Consider the following 22,227-nt stretch of genomic DNA (forward strand, 5'->3'; position numbering starts at 1 on the left):
TATAAAGTAGCAATTTGTGGGCTAGCATTATTCTTCCAAAAAAAAAAAAAAGAAAAAAAAGAAAAAGAAAAAAGTATTATTTTTCAGTTTTTCTGAAACACACTGACAAAGAAGAAAATTAAATGTTGCTGCTAATGTTATACAGAAACTTTACAAATTACCTATTATTTGTGGACCAAATATGTGAATTTCTTCAGTCACAATGATGGCAAACTTGCATTTGATCATCACTAAAATGTTACCTTTCTTCATTGTTCAGCATGTTCAGGACAGGATCGACAGACAAAATCCCATACACCTCAAGAATATCGTTGACTTTGAAACTGTCCCCATTTTCATATATCTGCCACAAACAGAATATGTTTAAGAGGCGAAATTGCAGTAAGACAATATGAAGTACTGTAAAAGCAATAGCTACTTAAACATACTAATAAATTATAGTTTACTATTATGGGAGAAGGTTTGTATCATAACTGTCTCTCAAAACTGTCTGTTTCAATAAAAAAAATTGTAGCTGCGTTCCAAATCCTAACAATATGCAGTGGCTCAATATTCCCTTCAGTGATGGGCTTTGTGCAACTATCAGACTATTTTTACATCAATAAAGATTGAAGCAATGTGATATATACTTTAATATAGGTAGTCCTCAACGTACGACCACAATTTAGCCCGGAATTTCCATTGCTGTGTGAAACAAGTGAATTTTGCCCCATTTTATGACCTTTCTTGCCACAATTAAGTGAATCACTGCAGCTATTCAATTAATAAGTTAATCTGTTAAGTGAATCCAGCTTCCGCATTGACTTTGCTTGTCAGAAGGTCGCAAAAGGTGACAACGGGACACCATCATAAATATGAAGATATCATAAATATGAGTCAGTTGCCAAGGGTCTGAATTTTGATCACATGGCCATGGGGATGCTGCAACGGTTGTAAGTGTGAAAAAGAGCCATTAGTCCCTTTTTTCAGTGCTGTTGTAACTTCAAACGGTCACTAAATGAACTGTTGTAAGTCGAGAATTACCTGTATATTGTACATGGCTTTGGTTCATGTACCAGTTCTAAATGTAAATGACAACAAATCTCCACACTTCTAACACATGTCAAAGTGATTCTGTTTCAGGTACTGCTCAAGTCATTACCTTCACAAGACATGCAGGGCCCTTTTCTCCTGGGAGTGGAAAATTCAGATCTAGCGGAGATGAACAGTTTAAGGAAATCATCTGATGCCTTGCAGAAGCTTCTGTTTCTAATCGCTTTGGCTCTCCACTCCCTTGGATATCAGGCACATTTCCTAGAATTAAAAAACAACAACAAGTTTCTACTACCTTAAAACTCATAATTTGAGATTAAAACTTATTGCTGCTTTTTGAAAAAAAATATACAACATGCTGAATCAAAAGTGCATGTTGCAAAAACTGGAGCTTAGATTCCTTTCAGAATAGTAATTGCCCAGAAGTATTTTAATTTACAAAATGGGTATAAAGTTCTAGATCGAACCAAGCAAATGAGTACTCTCTTCAGAATACTATGAAGGGTAGGAAAAGAAGTGGAAATGACTAGAAACAAAGAAGAGGGAAGCCATTATTTTATTTGTTTCTTACACTTTCTCTCTCTCTGACCTCAACATCTTGCATCAGTGGACTAAAGTGCTTATTTCTGGACCCTACATATGATGTGTTTTTAAAATTATGTTAGAACTACAAAAATATAGAGGACTTTGGAAATGGCCCACCTCTGATCTAACTTGCAATTTTTCTTTCAATAACTGCGAGCCAAATAAAGAGAATCACGAAGTTCACAACCCTCTTCATTATTTTTTTTGCTGCATCTAGCATTGTTATATATTGTCCTATTTATTTTCATGGCTAACAATATATCATCTCTACATGAGTTTGCTCTTCCTATAACCCAGAATCATCCTTGATTTTCAAGAGTATAGTAGTTGCAACTACTGGTCTGTAAATCATATATCTGTAGCTACAAACTGACCTATGGGTAACACATCAAGAACTTCAGACCAATGGTACATTCAGAGTCTTGCTCTTTTTGGAACTATCACTGAACTCATCTAATTATTTAAAAAATGAGATGATATATAAGATCATATTCTAAAAATATTCTAAGTCATCAAGACATATATCACTTCAGTGCAAATGGATACACCACAATATTAATTATGAATAATAAGTGACTTTCAGGAGAAAGACAAAATTATCTCAGCTGATACCCATATGCTGCTCTCTCTGTTTTGATGGATGCAACTCCATGTCTTCATCATCCTCATAACTCCTCTTATGGCGACTCGGTGTGTATGATGTTGATGGACAAACTCGAGCTTGACTTGCACTATTATAAGCGTAAGTTTTAAGTTAAGGACAGAATCAATGAATAAACTTATCTGGAAATTTAATTAAACATTTAATTTAAAATTAAGGCAATGCTATCCTTTCCCAAGGTGAAGGAAAAGTTAATAGCATTTTGTAAGTTTAACATATAACTACATCGTGTAATGTTTCGTAATCTTATAGAATTTTAAATAGTTTTGTAGAAATATTGAAGAATGAATGTAAACAAATTAAAAAAGAATACTACACAAATGCTAGCAGACTATATGGCAATAAGGAAGGAGCATGATTTGGCTTACAACAGCAGGTCATTCATTTGTAAATGTTATTGTATATACATATTTATTTATTTAACTCACTTTTGGCAACCCTATAATCCCTTAATTCGGGGTATGGCTGTCTTTCTTAATATCTAACCTGGGGCAAAAAGCAATGCAGAAAATAATGCAATCTGTATCAAAAAAATACAATAAACAAGGTACCATACTGATTGCAGCTTAGAGATGCTGCACTACAAAAATTTCATATTAGAAAAGTAATTAAAAAGTTGCTAAATTGCTTTAACACGTGCTATTTCTCTATAAATTATCTCATTTTCTCCTTATTACAATTCTTTTATCACTTGACATAGAGAAATATCTCACTATCACAATCAACTTGGAAGAGATGTTCTCTGTCTCAACTCATACACATGATCCAAACAAAAATAAAAACCTGTCCCCAAATATGCTTCCTTTATTGTCAAGGATTCAGAAAATCCCGATTATACTACAGTTAAAAAAAGCTCTTTAAAAAGTTACTTTTATTAACGAAAAGACTTCTTCAAGTAGCCATTTTGTTCAGCATTCATAGCATTTGCTGATGGAGTCAAAAGATAAATTCTGAAGTTCAAACTCTGATCTATCTATATCTACAAATATCGATGTTCTGCAGGGAATGATTTTCTCTGTAATACTCTGTGGAAGCAAACACTGAAGAAGCAGGATGGAAAGAGTAGTCTGCTTGCTGTTGAAGTATACCATAGATAACCAAGAAAATAAATGAATGGATCATAGAACAAGTCAATCCAGAATTCTCACTTGAGATGATAATAATGCTCAAATGATTATATTTTGGATCTATGATGAAAAGACTTAGCTGCCCCAAGACCTATGGTGGGAAATCTGGAGGAGAAGAGTCCAACCAGAAGCAAAGTGGCTGGATTTAATTGCAACAGCAATGGTTGCATTACTGGAAGACATGAAGGATCAGGATGGGAATAGAGGAAGTCCATCTCAGTGGTCATTACAAGTTGATACAACTTGATGCCATATAATCAATCAACCAATCAATACTTTTCTATTAAGTACTAAAGGGCTTGCACTATTATCACCACTAGTTTTTTTAATAGTTTTTATATATGAATGCACAATATTATAATCTACAAAGGATATTTCTTTTACCCATGCTGATTCTCCTGGCACTGGAACACAGTAAAAAGTCTGTCTATCTGCAGTCACAATTTGTTTAGGATTTAAATCTATTTCTTGATGAGGCTAGAAGAAGAAGTATTATACTTCATTAGCATGCTATAAAAATAAAAAATAGTGTAAAGTTGTTATAAAAATGAAATACATGTGATTTATTTAAAAGGGAAGTAATCTTAAAATAAATTTACAATTAGTGTGTTAGAAGGCAATATCGGTATTTATTCTAAGGAATTACAAGGAATGAACTCTAAATCTCTGTGGATCAAAAGTTCCAGTAACAACTTTTTTGACATATAAAATAATGAAAGCTGATTCTGGTTTTTTTTATATCAACAATAGTACAGTGCTAGTTTGAACTTTATCATTTGAAGCATGACATTTCCTTGTTGGCAATATTGTATTCAAGTAGAAGCACTAGTGAAAATGTATGGAGCCAATTTAAATTAAATCCCAATCTACACAATATTTATTAATATATGCTAATAATCAATTCATTTTCCAAGTGTTTTAATGTCATCACTGCAGCACCAAATATCTATATATAAGTGATATAAACATATTAATTGCCAGGTGTGACTCCAAAACAAGTTTTACAAGAAAACTATATGGAAGAGATCCCAGAACACTCCTAGCAACAGAAGTAGAATATATAGTATGTTTGGAAAGGGGAAAAACAGAACATCCCCCCAAAGGGCAATAACTGGCATAGAGACCTTCTGCACAAGAATACATTATAAAATGTATTTATTTACTACAACTTGTATGCTGCCTCCGTCTTAGATTTGTTATCCAATCTCAAATGTTCCAAGCACTGTTAAATCTTACAATGACAATGCTAAAAGTACACATTCATGCTCCTTAATAGTTCATTTGTGTTTGCCTTAGCATAAGTCTACTTTATGACTCTGATAAAGGTGAACTTTTCTTATGAAAGCAAAAATATAAAATTATTTTTGTGGAAACAGACTAACATTGTGCAGCTTCTCAAGTGTAGACCCAGACAATACTTTTGAGTGAAAAGGGAAAATATTAGAATGTGTGATGGACTAGTACTTTTACAAACCAGTGACACTGGCATTATTGCCTTGTACATTCAAAATAGAATAGAGGCACATATTCTGCAAAAATACATTTAGGAGGACTAGTTTTGTCACTGATTCAATAAACTAACTGAAGATATATCAGTGCAAATGAATGTTCAATTATATTATTTAATTAAAAAAGAAGCACCAGAGAAGGGTGTGGGAGGTACATTTCATTCTATTGTATTCTATTCTACTAATTAAAAAACAAACTATATTTTGATGCTGTGTGATTTATTATGACAAAATCTTGTATCTGTCTCCATTTCTTGATTGCTTATAGTATTAATTTCAGAAGCTTTAAGGCAAAAATCAATTAACACAATTGTATCTAAAAACCCCAATGCACCACCATTTGGGCTTGCATGAAAAAAAAAAAATCTCCGAATGTCTTTTTGAAAAGCTACATTTTTCCAGTTCTCCAAAAATATATCCATAGAAAGATAAAATAGAAAGAAAATGATAAATATTATAGTAACTTAACTGCATTGCCATAATTTCTGTAGCTAGACTTACCCCACATTCTGCTATATCTCTGTATTTTCCAAAATGCATAACCTGTTAAAAACATAAAATCACTGTTGTATCTATACAATTTTTTACCATGTTCATTTTGGGGAAATTTGGGGAGATTTTTTTAAATAGTTGCTATTACTTCCTCACAATTATCTTTTCTGTGAACATAGTGGTTCTACTCTTGTCAAGCTCAATATTTTCTTTATAATGTTTCATTCTGGAAAAGCTAAGGGTTGATTCATAATATTTTATTGGTTCCAGGCAAAGCATCTGTTCCCTCCAATATGTATGAGCAGAAATGCTAAGGATCTATTATCAGACATGGATTGTTGGTATTTCACTTAAGAATACACATAGAAAAATCTTAAGATTTCCTTTATTTCATGGGATACAAAAGAGGTACTAGTGAGTCTTATGTCACGTGGAATAAAAGGGAAATGATGGATCTAGCATAGTGATGGACAAACGTTTGTTGGGCAAGACCAAACTTAACTTGGAGGGAGGCCACAGCACAAATATAGTAGCCGTGGAATTGGTTTGATAAGAATTTGAGGGTTTGGATTTTGTTTTGTTCCTATTTTATACTACTGTTTTTTTTATCCTAAGCATCAATTTATGTAAAATTATTCTCAATTTTCAGCAATTATATCAAGAGGAATAAGGACCACGAAAGAAACATGGCTAGATATGAATATAGGAAATCAGAACCACAGTGAAGAAACTAACTTACACGTGATTTACTAACTGTGTCAACAGTTTCATAAACATTCATATAAAATTCAGGATCAAACATATCTTGAACCATACAGCGAAATTTTATTAAGCTATTTGGCTTCAGATAATGTAGGGGGACATCATTCAATGATGGTACCTGTAAAACAAAATTCAATAATTATCAGCTTCACGAGGCAAACAGAATTGTGTATCTTTATTTTCAATATTATTAATTTAATTATATTTTATAATTTATGTAAATCTGAAGATCTAATATCTACACAGAAATGCTGATAGAATTTACATTGATTTTATAAACATTTTAATAATCACTGAAATATGATTTAATTCAATCATGCATATTTCAGATTTAGTTAATTGACTAAATCAACTCTATCCATTCCATTTTTTTGAATGCAACAATTCCAGAGTCATTTATCTGACTCTAAGCTTAATTTGTTAGAATCACAATTCAATGATATCACCACTGTAAAAATATTTTGCACCTAGATTTGGACCTGTAAGATGTTTGACAAAAAATAAAATGTGCCAATCAATAAAACTATATTTTTCAAGCAGCTGGTCAGTTACTGAAATAAAATGACTAAATGATTATATTCATACCATATAATTTCTAATGAGCCAGAATTCAATTTTTTGAATGTGTAAGTTTAATTTATTCATCTCTTGAAGTCAGGACTGAATTACTAAAAATGTACTGTAGATGTTTGTGCATTCCATGCCCTTTGGTATTCTTTTTCCTTATTCAAATTAAAATATCATTTTTATCATAAAAATATTACAATGTATTCTATAGTCAAATATGCATCATCTTTAGGTTAGGGAAATTATTAAATAAACACTAATTAAATTATACTATCACATACTATTGAATGTTCAGGAAATTTGCTCAGAATCAAAAATTTAAAGACTATGCATTTAGAGATCCTATATCCAATGCCAATAACAATGTCCTGTTTTATTTCTGCACTAATGTCCTTAACTAAAAACTCAATTTATTTTATAATTCCTTTTAGCTCTACTGTATGCATTCAATGCCATGTTAGCAAAGTTGCCTAACGATTCTGAAACTCATCATCAAATAATTTAAGTTCTGATAACTAAACATAGTCTTACCCAGTTAGTTGCATTATTTTCTTTTAGTTTCTCTTTGAAGTATTCCGTTACTTTCTTCTCCCATTCAGGGTTTAGACTATTCTGGGCTAAACAAGACATAAATCAAATCACAGTATTTAGTTTGTGAAAACTATAGTCTACAAATGTAAAATGCAGTAAAGTATATTTAAAATTTTACTTTATAAACACAGTATTTCAATAATAATGCTGCTTTTAGGCTTTTTTCTAACGCAAAAAGAAATTAAAAAAGCAAAATCTTCCTGGACTAAATAATTTTGATATGTGCAGGATTATCTGCAATTCTGACTTTTTCGGATAACAAATATAGGTTAATAAAGGTTATAAATAGTGTTGCACTAAGCATTTAAAACAGATGCTTCAGAACCATGTTTGCATAAATGCCTTCTTCCTTGTTTCAAATACAGACATACATACTTATGATAATTAACAGTTTACGCCAAAGCAGTAACAGTAATCTAGGAATGAAAATCAAATCCAAGTCTCTGACAGATACTTGCTGGAATGTTTTGTTTTTAACAGGAGCATCCAAATCTAGTTCTGGATTCCAAAAGCCAATCATAGTTGTCAGCCAATTCAAGGATCAGGTTTTCATAGACAGGAGCTGGATAACAGACAGGTGCTTGCAACAAGGGATCATGGGTCAGGGTGCTCCTTAAATCAAATTGCAGCCAGCTGTAACTAATTAAGAGATTTACCCCCTTGCTTGGCAAGGAGCCTCAAAGAACATTTCTCTGTGTTCCCTTTTCTACTCGCCTGTTGTAGGAGCTACGTCATTCTCAACTGATCGTTCCAGTTGCCCAGGTAGTGCTTGTTTTTTTGACCAGAACTTGTATGATTCTTGGCTTGGGATCTCCTGAGGCTGACATTCTACAGGTTCAGCTGAAACAGCTTATTCAGAATTAGATTCAGATTCTGAACTCTGGGCCTGGACCCTAAAATTGAGGAATCTTTACTTAAAGCATTAAAGCAGACAGATTTTTAGAAGACTAAAAGTGAAGCCGATGACTGCAGTAGAATGAAGAGCCGGTGAGTAGACTGGCTTTTCATAATTCTCCAAATGAGAAGACTTGGGATTGCTCACAAGTACTCAAGACAATATCTCCTTACAAGGCAACATGAGAATAGTTTGGCAGGTTTAGAGCTCTGGGAAATGAGGGGATAGCCATTTTGCTCAAACCATCTTGTTTGTTTTAGCTGTTAAGAACCTTTGAATCAAAAAAATCAGGTGAGTTTCCTTCAATGCTTAGTGAAAGAAATTTGAAATACAGGTAGACCTTGACTTACAACAGTTCATTTAATGGCCGTTCAAAGTTACAACAGCACTGAAAAAAGTAACTTATGACAATTTTCACAAAACTATTGACACAATCACATGATTGGCAACTGACTCATATTTATGATGTTTGCCATGCCTTGGGGTCATGTGATCAGCTTCTACACTCTTCTGACAAGCAAAGTCAATGGAGAAACCAAATTCATTTAACGACCGTGTTATTAACTTAGCAACTGCAGTGATTTAACTTAACAACTGTGGCAAGAAATAGGGCAAAATTCACTTAACAAGTGTTTCACTTAGCAACAGAAATTTTGGGCTCAATTGTGGGTGTAAGTCAAGGACTACCCTGTACAAGTTTAAGCTGCAGGGGCACTATAAAGGACCAGAAGGAACTAAAGATTACAGTTAAAAATATATACTTAAATTTGACTTATATGAATGAAGCAAAACATTTTAACATTGAACAAACTGAAGATATTTTTGAACAATGGACCCAGAAGTTAATTTTAAGAGTGTCTGCCTCCATAGATTGTGCTTAAAAGATTTTATGGTAAAGAAACAAGTTTTACCTGACAAGAATGAGATTGATCTGAAAGTGGATTTAAAAATGATCGGCTATAAGAATTATGAAAAAGATGCAATACTGAATTAAAAAAAAGAAACTGGGCGATGCCTTAATAATTAAAAGGGATATACAAAAAATAAACCAAGAGACTCACCTGAATAATTTTCCTACATTATATTTACAAAATAGATTTGTTAAAATTATGAAGAATTTTGTGAGAAGGGACAAAGAAAAAATGAAAAGAAATGAAGTTCTAGGTCACAATTTGAAGGGACTAAAGATCCAGACTATTAAAAGTAAAAGGAAGTAATATATTATTTGTAAAACATAATACAGCTGTTAGCTTTGATTTTTAACATATAACTACTTTCCTAGTAATAAAAATGTCAGGTTCTGAGCAGGATTAACAATGTCACAAATCATGGTATTGATAAAAATTAAAATAAAATTATAAAAAGTCAGTTTAGACAATGGTAATTTACTATAGTTTCCCCCCCTATTCTAACAGTACAGTATTTAGCATAAATCTTTAAACCATTATAGAGACTGTAGAAAATCTATGCTTACTGTTTTTAACTACTATGTTCCAGGTCCCAGCTATAATATCTGTTTTATATTAACGGATAATGACTCTTAGCAAACATTCAAAGTGAGTACAGAATATGGTGATTCCAAAAAGAAATAGGTCCGTGTACATTCTATATTATCCACTCTAATGAATCCGTATTTCAGAAATAATTACTTTACAGTATAAGATTTGTTTCTCTTATACATTATTTTGAGATTTAAAACTGTATAGCTGAAAAAAAATAAGTTAAATGTATTGCAACTTGTTTTAGAGATTTCTGATCTCAAGCTTCCATCTCAGTAGTGGGAGATACATGCCAATTACTGTTAGGGTACACAGTCTTGACTGAATTGTCACTGAAGTGGCCCATTACGTAAGTAGTAAACATTCTGTGGCTGTTACATCCAGATAGGTAGTTATCAGTATACACAGAATACCTTTGTACCTATCCTTGCCAATTCTAGCTTCAGCATCTTAAATATGAGCCAGCAGCATGTAGCAGTGCAATCAATCCTAGGTTGTGTAAGCAGAGGGACAGAATCAAGATCATGTGAAATACTAGTACTTAGTAAGACCACACCTGGAATACTGAATCCAGTTTTGGTTACGATATTATAAAAAGATGTTGAGATTCTGGAAAGAGTCCAGAGAAGAGCAATAAAGATGATTAAGAGCCTGGAGACTAAAACATATTAAGAATGGTTGCAGGAATTGGGTATAGCTAGTCTAGTGAAAAGAAGGATTAGGTGTGACATGATAACTGTTTCAATATTTGAGGGGCTACCACAAAGAAGAGAGGATCAACCTATTTTCCAAAGCACCAGAATGCACGACATGAAACAATGGCAGCAAACTAATCAAGGACAGAAGCAATTGAGAACCAAGGAGAAATTTCCCAACAGTGAGAACAATTAACTAGTGGAACGGCTTGCCTTCAGAAGTTGTGGGTGCTCCATCACTGGAGGCTTTGAAGAAAAGACAGCCACTTATCTGAAATGGGATAGATCTCTTGCTTGAGCAGGAGGTTGGATTAGATGACCTCCAAGGTCCCTTCCAACTCTGTTATTTTGTTACTTTTAAGTGGTTGAGAGCCAGAGCAGTTAGGAATCAAGTTTATTTTTTAAAAAAAACATTTTATTAGATTTTATACAGGTAAGGGAAGGATAGGGTCGGAATGAGTGTGGAAAGGGATAAAGGTAAGGGATTAGGAATGGGGTACGGGTAAGTACAATGATGGGGTTACTCCCAACAATCCCATGTTTTTGCAAGCAAACTATCGTCCGGGTATACATATTGAATAAACAGAGTGTATATAATACAAATAATAAATGAAGTTAAAAATAATCAGCCTAAAGATTAATAACTGAATATGATTCCTCTAACTACATAACCATAATCAATAAAGTGCAAACTAATACTAATTATGCTTAATACTTAAAATCACTAATAATAACTGTATTGATAACATAAAAATAATGCTTAATTAAAACATATCATTCATTCTATTTAATTTCACGATCCTTTCTCCCTCTATCGTATTACTAACCATTGATAAAATTTTTCCCAAGTTTTAAAATGAATTGAATCTTCTTTCTCTTTGATCTCTAAAGTTAATCTATCCATTTCTGCGCAATCTAAAATTTTAATGATTAGATGGTACATTTTCATTTTTCCAAAATTGGGCAAATACTATTCTCGCAGCTGTTAAAAGAAACTAATTATGGTAAAGGAAATGAATACTTAATATTACACGTTTTAATATTACACGTTGGGGATCTCTCTGGTAGAGTATAATCCTCTTGTGATATACTGGGATCCTTCTGACCTTGTGATGTGGAACTTGTGTTTTTAGTGAAGATTTAAAATGTGAAGGCTTTCTCTCCTGTTTCACAGTTGACAGGTTCCTTCAGATTTCTGGATGATAATTGTGTAATTATCATTGTGGATTGTTTTAAGAAGAATCAGAGCATCTTTTTTGTTGGAAACAGAATCTGAGATACAAGTCTGAAAGGTGGACTGACAATTTTCTTCAAGTGTTATTATCAAACTGATTTTTTCAGTTTTACTTTCTTCAAGTGTATTTACAACTGAATGATTCAGTTATTCTTAAGTTTAGGTCAGTGGTGGCGAACCTATGGCACGGGTGCCAGAGGCGGCACTCAGAGCCCTCTCTGTGGGCACGCGCGCTGTCGCCCCAGTCCTAGGCCTTCAGCTGGGTTTTATAAAACCTTTTCGCTTTAGGCCTCCGCCGCCATGTGCAAAAAAAAAAAAGGTTCAATCAGTCAATTTCAACTTCTCGCGGGAAAAAAAAGATCTTGCAAAGTTGAAATTGATGGATTGAACTTTTTAGTCCCACCCAGTCTGCCATTACCACCACAGCCACGTCCACCCAATTGGCCACACCCAGCCAATGGGCCACGCCCACCCGGCACTTGACGATGTATAAGTGGGTTTTGGGTTGCAGTTTGGGCACTTGGTCTCTAAAAGGTTTGCCATCACTGGTTTAGGTCCTCAACATAAAATAACCCTTCAAATTTTGAAGGATTCAACAAAAGTATCAAGCAGCTGAGTTTATTGGTCAGCAAATCAATCTATTTCATTAAAAATCCTTAATAGTACATGGCTTTTAGTATGTAAATTATTATCCATTAGTAATATCTAGACTGTATTCAGCAATTCTATTTCACTATATTTTTATGAAAACTGATTTTTTAAAATCACGATTCTCCGATTTATTGGACACAAAAGATAACATTTTCCTGTACAACCTGCTGCTGTGTATGTATTATTAATTCACATTTTTGTTATGACATTGACTTAATTATTTTACTACTACATTTTTAATCAGAGCTAAGTCACAGTATTTCAGATATACTATTGTGACCACAAATAATCATAAAATGTTACCATAGCTATGTTAGCTCATGGACAAAAAAAAATCTAAATTACATAATTGGGAAGTAGCTTTATTAAAACTACCCAAAGGGACAAATTTATCCCTCTACATTACTCAGATTCTTCTGCAAACAGTAATGTTCATATATATTACAATAGCCAATAAAGCAGAAGACATGGCAATCTGGTTTAAACATATTCACTTCCAATCTTAGTGATTTTTTCTAGTATTTTATCCTTAGAACCACTGGACTATTGAGACAAGATAAGTGCCCAAGATACCACTTGCAAAAGTTACTGTGAACTTGATTCCTAGTCAATCTCATTCCAAAGTTTTGCTTTCCAATATCCAAAGGTTTTATATTATATACACAATTTAATTATATCCCCTTTAAAGTAGTATACGATTACAATTCTTACAATGGAATGCCTTGGGGACAGAGCGATTTTGACGTCCCTATTTTGTTTTGTTTGATTTATTCTGGTTTTGTTTTGGTATTTTGCTCTTCCTGTTAGCTGTATTTTCCAAATGTTGTTTTTTCAGTTATATGAGCTAGCCACAGTCACTTGGGAGTCTGCCAATTAATTAATGTTTTGTTTTAAAGATTAACAAAAACAATTAGACAATTATTCAGATGTGCTCAGAGATTTTAGGGTTATCTTTGGATCAATTTTAACCAAAAGTTGATAAAATTGCAAATAAATATGTGAAAACGATATAGCAAACAGATTTGCTAAAAGCAAAATAGAAAACAAACACATTAACAACTTGGGTTTAGAAAGCCACTCATAAGATACAAATACACCAATTAGCTACAATAGCAATTGAGAGCCACAGAAAACAGAAGCCAGAAGATTCCTGTTCAGTTTTCACATGCAGAACCTAATACCATGCCTTCACCCTATTTTTTAATTATAAAGTACAGCAGTAAACTAGTAATTAAGCACTCAAAAGAAGGACGCCCGGGCTGACATTCAGTAGGAAAGTCCCCTTCAATGCATTAGAAGCATTATTTTCTCTCTCAGCCCCCCAAACATCAGAGAAGTCGAAAAGTCACAATGCACATGCTCAGGAACACTACCTTCCCACGGGGTTTGCAACTTTCGGCGTGCGGAACTGCCCTCCCCGCAGCCAAGTTTGCTTCACACGAACTCCGAGGCTGCCTTTCGGCTCCGCTCGGCCCAGCGGGGTCCCGACTTAACCAGGCCAAACTCGCTATTAGCTTGGCCCGGCGGTCAGTTCTGTTCTGCCGGGATAGGCCTGCTTCTTCCTCCCCCCCCCTCCCCTTCCAACCCGTGCCGCGAGTTGCCGCCGTCTCCTTCCTGGTCGTCCCCGACCCAGAACTATTCTCAGCAACGTGCCGTCTCTCTTTCTCGCGTGTTTTTTTTGGGGGGGGGACTCGGCCGAGTTCCCTTCTGCCTGTCCGCGTCGTAACAGGGTAGCTCGGGCCGCTCCCCGCTGCCTTGACCTGCCTTGCAGCTTTCCCACGTTTTCGTGCCCACCCCGGCCCGCTCTCACCGAAAATGCCCTGCACGATACTGAGCGGGCAGTTCAGCCAGTCCGCCACGCACGGCATCTTTGCGGTTCTTCAACGCGTTCAAAGCCAGGAGTCACGCCAAGGTCTTTAGACACCTGCTTCTTCCTGGAGGCTTCGCGCCGGGCGAGAGCGCTTTTAAGATAGCGGGGGAAGCTTTCCAGGCTGGGCTTGAAAGCGGCGCAGCCAGGCCGTGCAGACCTCAAGCCCTCACTTCGCTTTGCCTCTCAGCGCGGGCTCGGGTTGGCGGGAGAAGAGGGAAGAGGGCGGCGGCGACGCCATCTTAGAGCCGGGCGGAAGGGGCAGGGCCGAGGCGGGGAGAGCTCCAGAGAATCGGAGACGTGGAAGTCCCTCCGTCATGGCTGCCCCCAAAACCTCCGCGACGGGTGGCATGTCTTCGACGAGCGGCGGCGGCGGCGGCACCAACTTGCTTTTCTCCTCCTCAGCCACCGAATTCAATTTCACCGTCCCCTTCATCCCCGTCAGCCAAACCCCGCCCGTGGCCGGTTCGGGACCTGGCCTCCTTCCTTCAGGTAATGGTCGGGGGCCGGGGGGGGACACGGGAGTTGGGAATCCCCGGTTGGAATCCATTGGCCGCACACACACACACACACACACACACCACGCCACGCGCGCTTCATTTTGATGGGTGAATCTCGCATTTAGGTGGATCGGGCGAATCCATGCCGTAGGTCTGCGATAACGATGCCTGCAAGCTCGTCCATCTTGTAGAATCGGAGGTCTCGTAACCTCCAGGACCTACAACGGACGGAAGGATGAACGAGGGGGGTTTGTTTGAGAAGGTGGAATCTTCTTCCATGGATGATGCCGTTCATTTAGATTAGATAACGGGAAACGGATGTATTGTTGATATCGGCCTGGGTTTCTTTATAGCAGGTTGATTTCAAATCGAGTTATTTTCCTGGTCAGACTCCCCCCAATTTCCTGGCTTGCTGGCCCCCTTCAATCCTCTTTACGGTCCTTTTGACAATTCAGGGCACCACTCCATGCCCTTGGCAGGCTTTAGTGCACAAAAGTGTGTGGTTTCACAGCCTTGGTGCTGCAACCTTATTACTGAAGACGCAGAGAAAGTTCCTAAGACTTTGTCCAGTGAGCGGGTATGATTTCCTTCCTGGCTCATGTGACTTGTTGCATGTCTTTTTCTTGAAATTAAGCGTCCCGGAAGTTTAGTTGTTTGGAGATAAGTAGTTATGTGGAAGAACATAATGTTGGTGTGTTTCTTGGAAAGAAGCGCAGCAGGCAGGATTTGGAGGAATCAATTTATTAGGATGGTGATTGGAGACAGGGGTAAAGCACCAAGCTGATGGTAGTGAAAATCAGTGACATCAGATGGGAGAGAAGAAAATGTGTCGTTAAAGAGAGGTTTTGTAGCATTAACCTAATTCACACATTCATAGTTCTCCTACAATTCCCAGATTTATTTATTCATTTGGTAAATTTATAAACCTGCCCATCTCTAAACCATGACTCTAAACAGTGTACAAAGTTAAAAACACAAAATGATGCAACAAAGTAACCAAAAGAATCATAGCAAAAATCGTAAAAAGTTAAAAACATTAAACATCACTTGCAGGAGGGCCCACACAATGTCCCTAGCAATAAAACCCTTTGAAGACTCATGCTATTGGATCCCAGGCCAGATGGCCAAGACGTATTTTCAGATCTTTTTGGATCAATTTTAGGTCAGTTTAAGTCAATTTAGCATTTGCTGCCTCTTTATATGCAATAGCTTAGTTCTTCTTATTACGGTATTGACGAACATCCTCAAAAATTAGGCAGAGTTAAGGGGAAAAAATGGTCCTACCACTAGGAGAAAATGAGCAGAGCCACAATAAAAATGATGGTGTTAATTTTAGCAAATAATCTCTGATTAATCAATAAACTGATGAGGTAACATTCTTACCTGAAATAAGCCCTAAAATAGGATTCATACTATCAAAAACTTTCTCAATCATTCCCAAATCTGAAAGTTTCTGCCTCCATCCACGTCTATATTGTACAGAGTTTTCCTTGCATTTTGTCCAATTTTTGATAAATAATGCTCCCCCCCAATTCCCATGTTAAATGTAGCCTGTAGCCATCAAAGGAAAGTTCACCTTCTAGATTAATTAATGGCTCCTTAATAGTTTAAATATATAAATAATAAATAATATATAGTTAAAAACTATATATTAATGTTACTATTCCAAGTTGGATACTGCAGGGGTCCCCAACTCCTGGTCCATGGACTGGCACTGATCCATGGAATGCCAGAAACCAGGCCGTGCAAATAAGCAAAGCCTGATCATTGGATGCAGTCACCTTATGAAACCACTCCCTCTCTGGTTCACAGAAAACGGTGCCCAAAAAGATTAGGGATGATGAAAACTTGCCCCCCCCCAAAATCTTACTGATGTAATACAAAAACTGTAGCTGAACAGAAAGGCTTGAGATGTTTGTTGCTGAAATGTAATGGTGTTGTAGAGATGTTTGTTGCTGAAATGTAATGGTGAACTATAGCATGGTTGATGTTATGGAGGAGATGCCATTCTTTCATATAACCTATCATATTTTTATTGATCCTTACTATATTCTTTAATGCAGATGATAACACAGATGTTGGTGAAGAAGACAGCTTCCTAGGCCAGACAGCCACAAATGTAAACCCTCCATCTACATTCAATTATTTCTCCCAAATTCCTAGCAGCAGTGATCCCTTTGGAAGCATTGGACAACCACCCTTAGGGGTGGCAACCTCAGCCCAAGCTGGAACATCTGTTTTCTCTAAACCTCCAGTTTCTTTCCCTCTTCTGCCTTCATCACAAGATGGGCCAAATATATTTTCAGCTTCTGTTTCCAAATCACAGTGTTTTAATACTCCATCTACTTCAGGACAAGGAATTGGAACTTACCAAACATCTCAGCAAAGTGGTCCTCCACCAACAGTCTTTTCAACACCACCTCAGGGAGCATCACAACAAGGTTATAACCCTTATCGTCACACTACCTTAAGTAGTAGAGCCAATCCTTACATCACTCCACCACAGCTGCAACAGACACAAGCACCTGCCCAGGGTCTGCAGCCTTCACCTTCTGTACCACCTATGCAGAAGTATCCAACTTCTGCAGGACCAATGCTGCCGGTAGGAAGATTATCTTTCAATATATTGCAATTACTGTAAAAAAGTTAAGGACTGAATATTGTAGTTTGTTGCTCTTCTAACAATTATCGTTTCACTCTCTCACGTCTTCAAGCAGCTCAATAATAATGAATAATGATTTGCTGGATATGTTTTGTAACTTGATTTAACCGAGAAGTGAAAGTCTATACATACATGAACAAAGCATTTGAGACAAATGATGTCCTTAAAATAAAGCTATATGCATTTCCTATCTTGGCACTTGATTATTATTTTGCATGAAAACAAAGATGAAATGTTTTTGATTCTGGGAATTTTTGACACTGTTTAATTATATCAAGTGAAGAGTTAATATTTGCTTAGTTTATTGGTCATATCTGAATGTAAATATTTGCAAACTTATGAAACTGATTAGTTTTTGTATTTAATTTGATAACTTTTGAAAGTTACATTGACTAGAGTTTTGATTAGGATTCAATTGTGAAACCTAATGTCTTCCTCTTAGATCAAGTTTGAAAATAATTGGCCATCAGATATACAAAATTAAGACACAACTCCTATGTTACTTTTTCTTGCTAAGCCAACATAGCATGGGGATGTTAATTTAAAATCTATAAGAATAATGTATTTTTGTAATTCAGAATGGAATTGTATATAATAAAGTCCTGTATCTAAACATCAAGTAAAACTTTGAGAACATTAAGGAAACTTCTCCCCCTTCTCTCTTTTTCACTTCAGTCAGCCCTATCACCTCAGACATCAATGTCAGCAGGTCCACTTGTGAAGGCACCACCTGTCTTATTACAAAACCAGTATGAACCAGTTCAGCCACATTGGTTTTACTGTAAGGAAGTGGAAAACAAGGAGCTATGGATGCCGTTCAGTGATCTAGATTCTTCAGCTCTGGAGAAGGTTTATAATTCTGGTAAGACTTAAGATTGCCTTTGTGTAATAATTGGTGTTTTAGACATGACGAGAATGGACAAGCATATTATATAACATGCAGATCATTTTAAAGTGAGATATTATTTGCATATATTTAAAGACTTTTTTTCATTGAAAATATGAGACCTGGTAGATCCTTGTTTGGAGACAAACAGTGTTTCTTCAGAAACTCTTATGTGCTGTTTTGCTTTTCCTGATACTTTCTGAGAGCTGTCCTGGAAATGATCAAACTGAGCATTCCTCACAGATGCTATAGCTCAAAGAGTAATTAGAAAATACCAACTTGTTAAATATAGGTATATTATATACGTTTTTACCTGTCATGGTACCGTATTGGATTTATATAAATCATTTGGTTATTTTGATGACAGTTATTAATAAAGTAATCAACATTAAGCATCCAATTCTGTAAGAGAAATTGTTCACTTTTTTCGCTCTTCCTTTCAGCAAGTTTATTATGGAAGTTTCCATAAAGTCATGAGTAATGAGAATTCTGTCAAGATTCTTGAGAGAAAACTCTTTAATCATTTCAAAATAACAAGATTGGATACTGAATACTTCATTACTCAAAGAGGGTTTCCCCCTAGTTTTCAGATTATTTCTCCTATTTCTTGTTCTTTTTCTATGGTATCTACCGAACTTTTCTGTTCTGTCCATGCGGGTGGATTTCGCATATTGTCTGATTTTGACATCACCAATGAGCAAAGTGGAACAACTGTTGAAAGAAATGCAACAGTAAATCTAGAAAATTTTCCTACTTGCCCTCATTTTCCAGTAGAAACTTTAGTTCAGAAACAAAATATCACTGTTCAGTGTAAAATGTAAAGATTTCTCATTTCCAATATTCACAGGTTAGATGAGAAAAGGAGGAAGGTTGATAAAGTAATAACTTCCTTCTTAATCTTTAGTGCAACCTGATCCAGAGAGTGTAATTTTGAGTACTGATGGAGGACGTTATGATGTTTGTTTATATGACCGTGTGAGGAAAGCTGTATATTGGGAAGAACAACAGTCTGATGTAAGACGATGTACTTGGTTTTATAAGGGAGATAAGGACAGCAAATTTATTCCTTATACTGAGGATTTCAGTGAAAAACTAGAGGTGAGTATTTTTAAAATGAAGGCAACAATGTTAGCTATAGATTTTTTTTTTAATCCCAAATTCAAAAGTAATTTTTTTTGAATAATAAAATAATAAAGTGTTACCACATCCATATCATTATCATCGGTTCCTTTTGCGTGAAGTGCATAGGGCAGCAAGCTTTTCCTAATGAATCTATTTTAAAAATCATTATTTTGTGGCCTTTAAGTTAGCTTTATAAAATGTTGCTGTGATATTAATTTTAAACCAAAATTTTAGTATAAATTAAAAAAACTGTTGAAAATTGGGTTATTATTATTTTATTTTTTTAAAAATGCAAAATTACTTTATACTGAATAGATTGTATGTGGCAAAACCTGGTATTAAACTGCCACCTGAATGGTGGAGTAAATTAACTGTAATCATTTTTATTCAGTTGCCAAAATAAATTATTTTGGAGATTAGTATATTAGATTAAGTTCAGATGTATTCTTAATATATAATTTAGATTATTTCATGATATAGCCAATATGTTTTGAAACTAGAGCACTCTATGCTGCATTAGCTGAAAATAGAATTTCATATTGTTGGTATCTGACTTTCATTGTGGCTTCAAATCTGGAGGACAAGTGCCATTTAGAGCATCAGACATGAAACACCCTGGCAAAAACATCTTTGTCTTCAAAGTTTTAATCATATTTAAATAGTAACTACCTTTAAAAAATTGAGTGATTGGTAGGAAATGCATAGTCTTTATCCACAAGGAACAATTTGTGGTTTAATATAATATTATAAATGAATTTAAATTACCTTCTTATCACATTGTCCTTTGATGTGCTTTCTTGATATTCAAGATATATAATTGATATTTGTTGTAGGCTGAGTATAAGAAAGCTGTTACCACAAATCAGTGGCATCGGCGATTAGAATTTCCAGGTGGAGAAACTTTCGTTATGCATAATCCTAAGGTAATGAGAATGTTGCTTAATTAGATACGCTGGAGGCTATCAGTAATGTATTGGTATTATCACTTTGGAGGATGATCATAACTGAATATAGAAGCAGGAGCCTGTTTGGGGCAAAAGAGGAAGGTTGAAATGTCTGGAGATGTTTTGGGGTAGTTCTAAGGGTAAATTATGGAGGTTTAAGGAAGAGAATCTGAATGTTTTGACTGTCAGAGGCTTCCTATTACAATTCCCATTCTTAAAATCCTGAAAAGTACCAAAATTGGGGGAAAAAATATCCCAAAACCAATTAGTTTGAGATGGTTGGAAAGCATGTTGCTAAAATTCCACTAGTTTTGATTTGGGAATGTGGGAAGTTGCTCCTATTTGGGGCCTAAAATGGTACCATTTTGCTTTTTAAAGAGCAGTTAATCATATCTGTCTTTCAATCACCCTACTTTAAGGGATAGCTGATTCATCTTAGAGCCCACCTTATCTACGTTTCCTGGTAAAATACATGGGAAAATCACTTTGCAGGTCATTAGGATTAGGACTCAATGAATTTGGAGAGTGAAATGGATTCACCAACAGATTCATAACACATTGCTACATTTAGAAGGATGCTGAATTTTTGGGTAGGCCTTATTCCCAATAGGGAGTAAATTTACTCAGGGTTATGGTCAGGTCTCCATGAATTCAGATAGCAAGATGATATTGCTAACATTTATAGTGCTTCGATATGCTTAGGAAGGCCCTGACTTTTCCAGCCTGCCTTATCTATGTTTCCTGGTAAAATAAATGGAGAAACCCCCTTGGTGGGCAAATACACTTAGGGTTAGAGTTAGGTCTCCACAAATTTGGACAGCAAAATGGACATCTCCAATGGATTTGTAGTTCATTGGTACGCTTAGGATCATGCTGACTTTTCGAGCTGGCATTATCTACGGTAAAATACATGGGAAAATCCCATTGAGAAGACAAATCCACCTAGGGTTAGGGTTAGGTCTTCATGAATTCAGATATCAAAATGGACATTTCTAATGGATTTGTAGTGTGTCGGTATGCTTAGGAGAGTGGTGAATTCTGAAACATGCGTTATCTATATTTCTTAGTAAAATACATGGGAAAATCCCATTGGGAGGGAAATCCACTTAAGGTTAGATCTCCATGAATTTGAGCAGCAAAATGGACATCGCCAATGGATTTGTGACAGTATGGTTAGTATAGTTCCTTTGAGCCAGCATTATTTACTTTGTAAAACATATGGAAAAATCCTACTGAGGAACCAAGCCACTTAGGGTTAGGTCTACATCAATTTGGGCAGCAAAATGGATATCGCCAATGGATTTACATCATATCCAATATAATCTGATATTAGGAGGCATATTGGATATTTCTTTCCAACAATGCAGTTTAACATTTTGAATAATGTGCTGTCACAAATCATTATTTCAGGTGTTGAGAATCTTTTAAATGGAAATTGAAATAAATATAAACTTAATTTTTGTCTTACTATATGCTGAACAATCTTATGCCATTTTCTCTTGGTGAAAAAAATGGTTGTATCCATGAATTTAATACACCTAAACTATACTATATATATTATTGCATAAAATCGCAATATGTTAAATTATGTATAAATGTGATACATTGATTTTATCTCAGGTTATAGTTCAGTTTCAGCCTTCTTCAATACCAGATGAATGGGGCACCACGCAAGACGATCAGACGAGACCAAGAGTAGTTAAACGTGGAACTGATGATGATCGTGAGGATATTCCAGATGGTAAGTTGTGTAGGATTTCATATAAAATGTTCCCCTACAGCAGCGGTTCTCAACCTATGGGTCGCGACCCCATTTGGGGTCGATCGACCATTTCACGGGGTCGCCAAGCAAGGCTGTCCGCCATTTTTTCCCCTTTTCCGGTGGGTGCCTTACCTCCCTTGGGCTGGGCCAGCTGGTGGTCGGCCTGCTCCGTCTCTGCCGCTTGC

General features: G+C 35.8%; 2 protein-coding genes across 2 annotated transcripts in view; one reads left to right on the forward strand and one right to left on the reverse strand.

Annotated features, from left to right (window-relative positions):
* MCMBP (minichromosome maintenance complex binding protein) overlaps positions 1-14,383 on the reverse strand; it is a 30,819-nt gene extending 16,436 nt beyond the window's left edge. Inside the window, exons 1-8 of the mRNA XM_015817230.1 lie at positions 14,110-14,383; positions 7,266-7,351; positions 6,145-6,285; positions 5,415-5,456; positions 3,781-3,882; positions 2,230-2,359; positions 1,142-1,293; positions 243-343 (exon numbers count right to left, since the gene is read on the reverse strand). Coding sequence (XP_015672716.1) covers positions 243-343; positions 1,142-1,293; positions 2,230-2,359; positions 3,781-3,882; positions 5,415-5,456; positions 6,145-6,285; positions 7,266-7,351; positions 14,110-14,167 — 812 coding nt within the window. The 5' untranslated portion in view covers positions 14,168-14,383. The remainder of the gene's footprint in view (positions 1-242; positions 344-1,141; positions 1,294-2,229; positions 2,360-3,780; positions 3,883-5,414; positions 5,457-6,144; positions 6,286-7,265; positions 7,352-14,109) is intronic.
* A 70-nt stretch (positions 14,384-14,453) lies between these two features.
* Positions 14,454-22,227, forward strand: part of SEC23IP (SEC23 interacting protein) — a 37,919-nt gene continuing 30,145 nt past the window's right edge. Inside the window, exons 1-6 of the mRNA XM_015817231.1 lie at positions 14,454-14,658; positions 16,730-17,268; positions 18,004-18,190; positions 19,119-19,312; positions 20,170-20,259; positions 21,901-22,021. Of these exons, the coding sequence (XP_015672717.1) occupies positions 14,484-14,658; positions 16,730-17,268; positions 18,004-18,190; positions 19,119-19,312; positions 20,170-20,259; positions 21,901-22,021 (1,306 nt within the window). The 5' untranslated portion in view covers positions 14,454-14,483. The remainder of the gene's footprint in view (positions 14,659-16,729; positions 17,269-18,003; positions 18,191-19,118; positions 19,313-20,169; positions 20,260-21,900; positions 22,022-22,227) is intronic.

This window comes from Protobothrops mucrosquamatus, unplaced genomic scaffold (assembly GCF_001527695.2).
Source record: "Protobothrops mucrosquamatus isolate PMUCROS unplaced genomic scaffold, P.Mucros_1.0 scaffold566, whole genome shotgun sequence".
NCBI lineage: Eukaryota > Metazoa > Chordata > Lepidosauria > Squamata > Viperidae > Protobothrops > Protobothrops mucrosquamatus.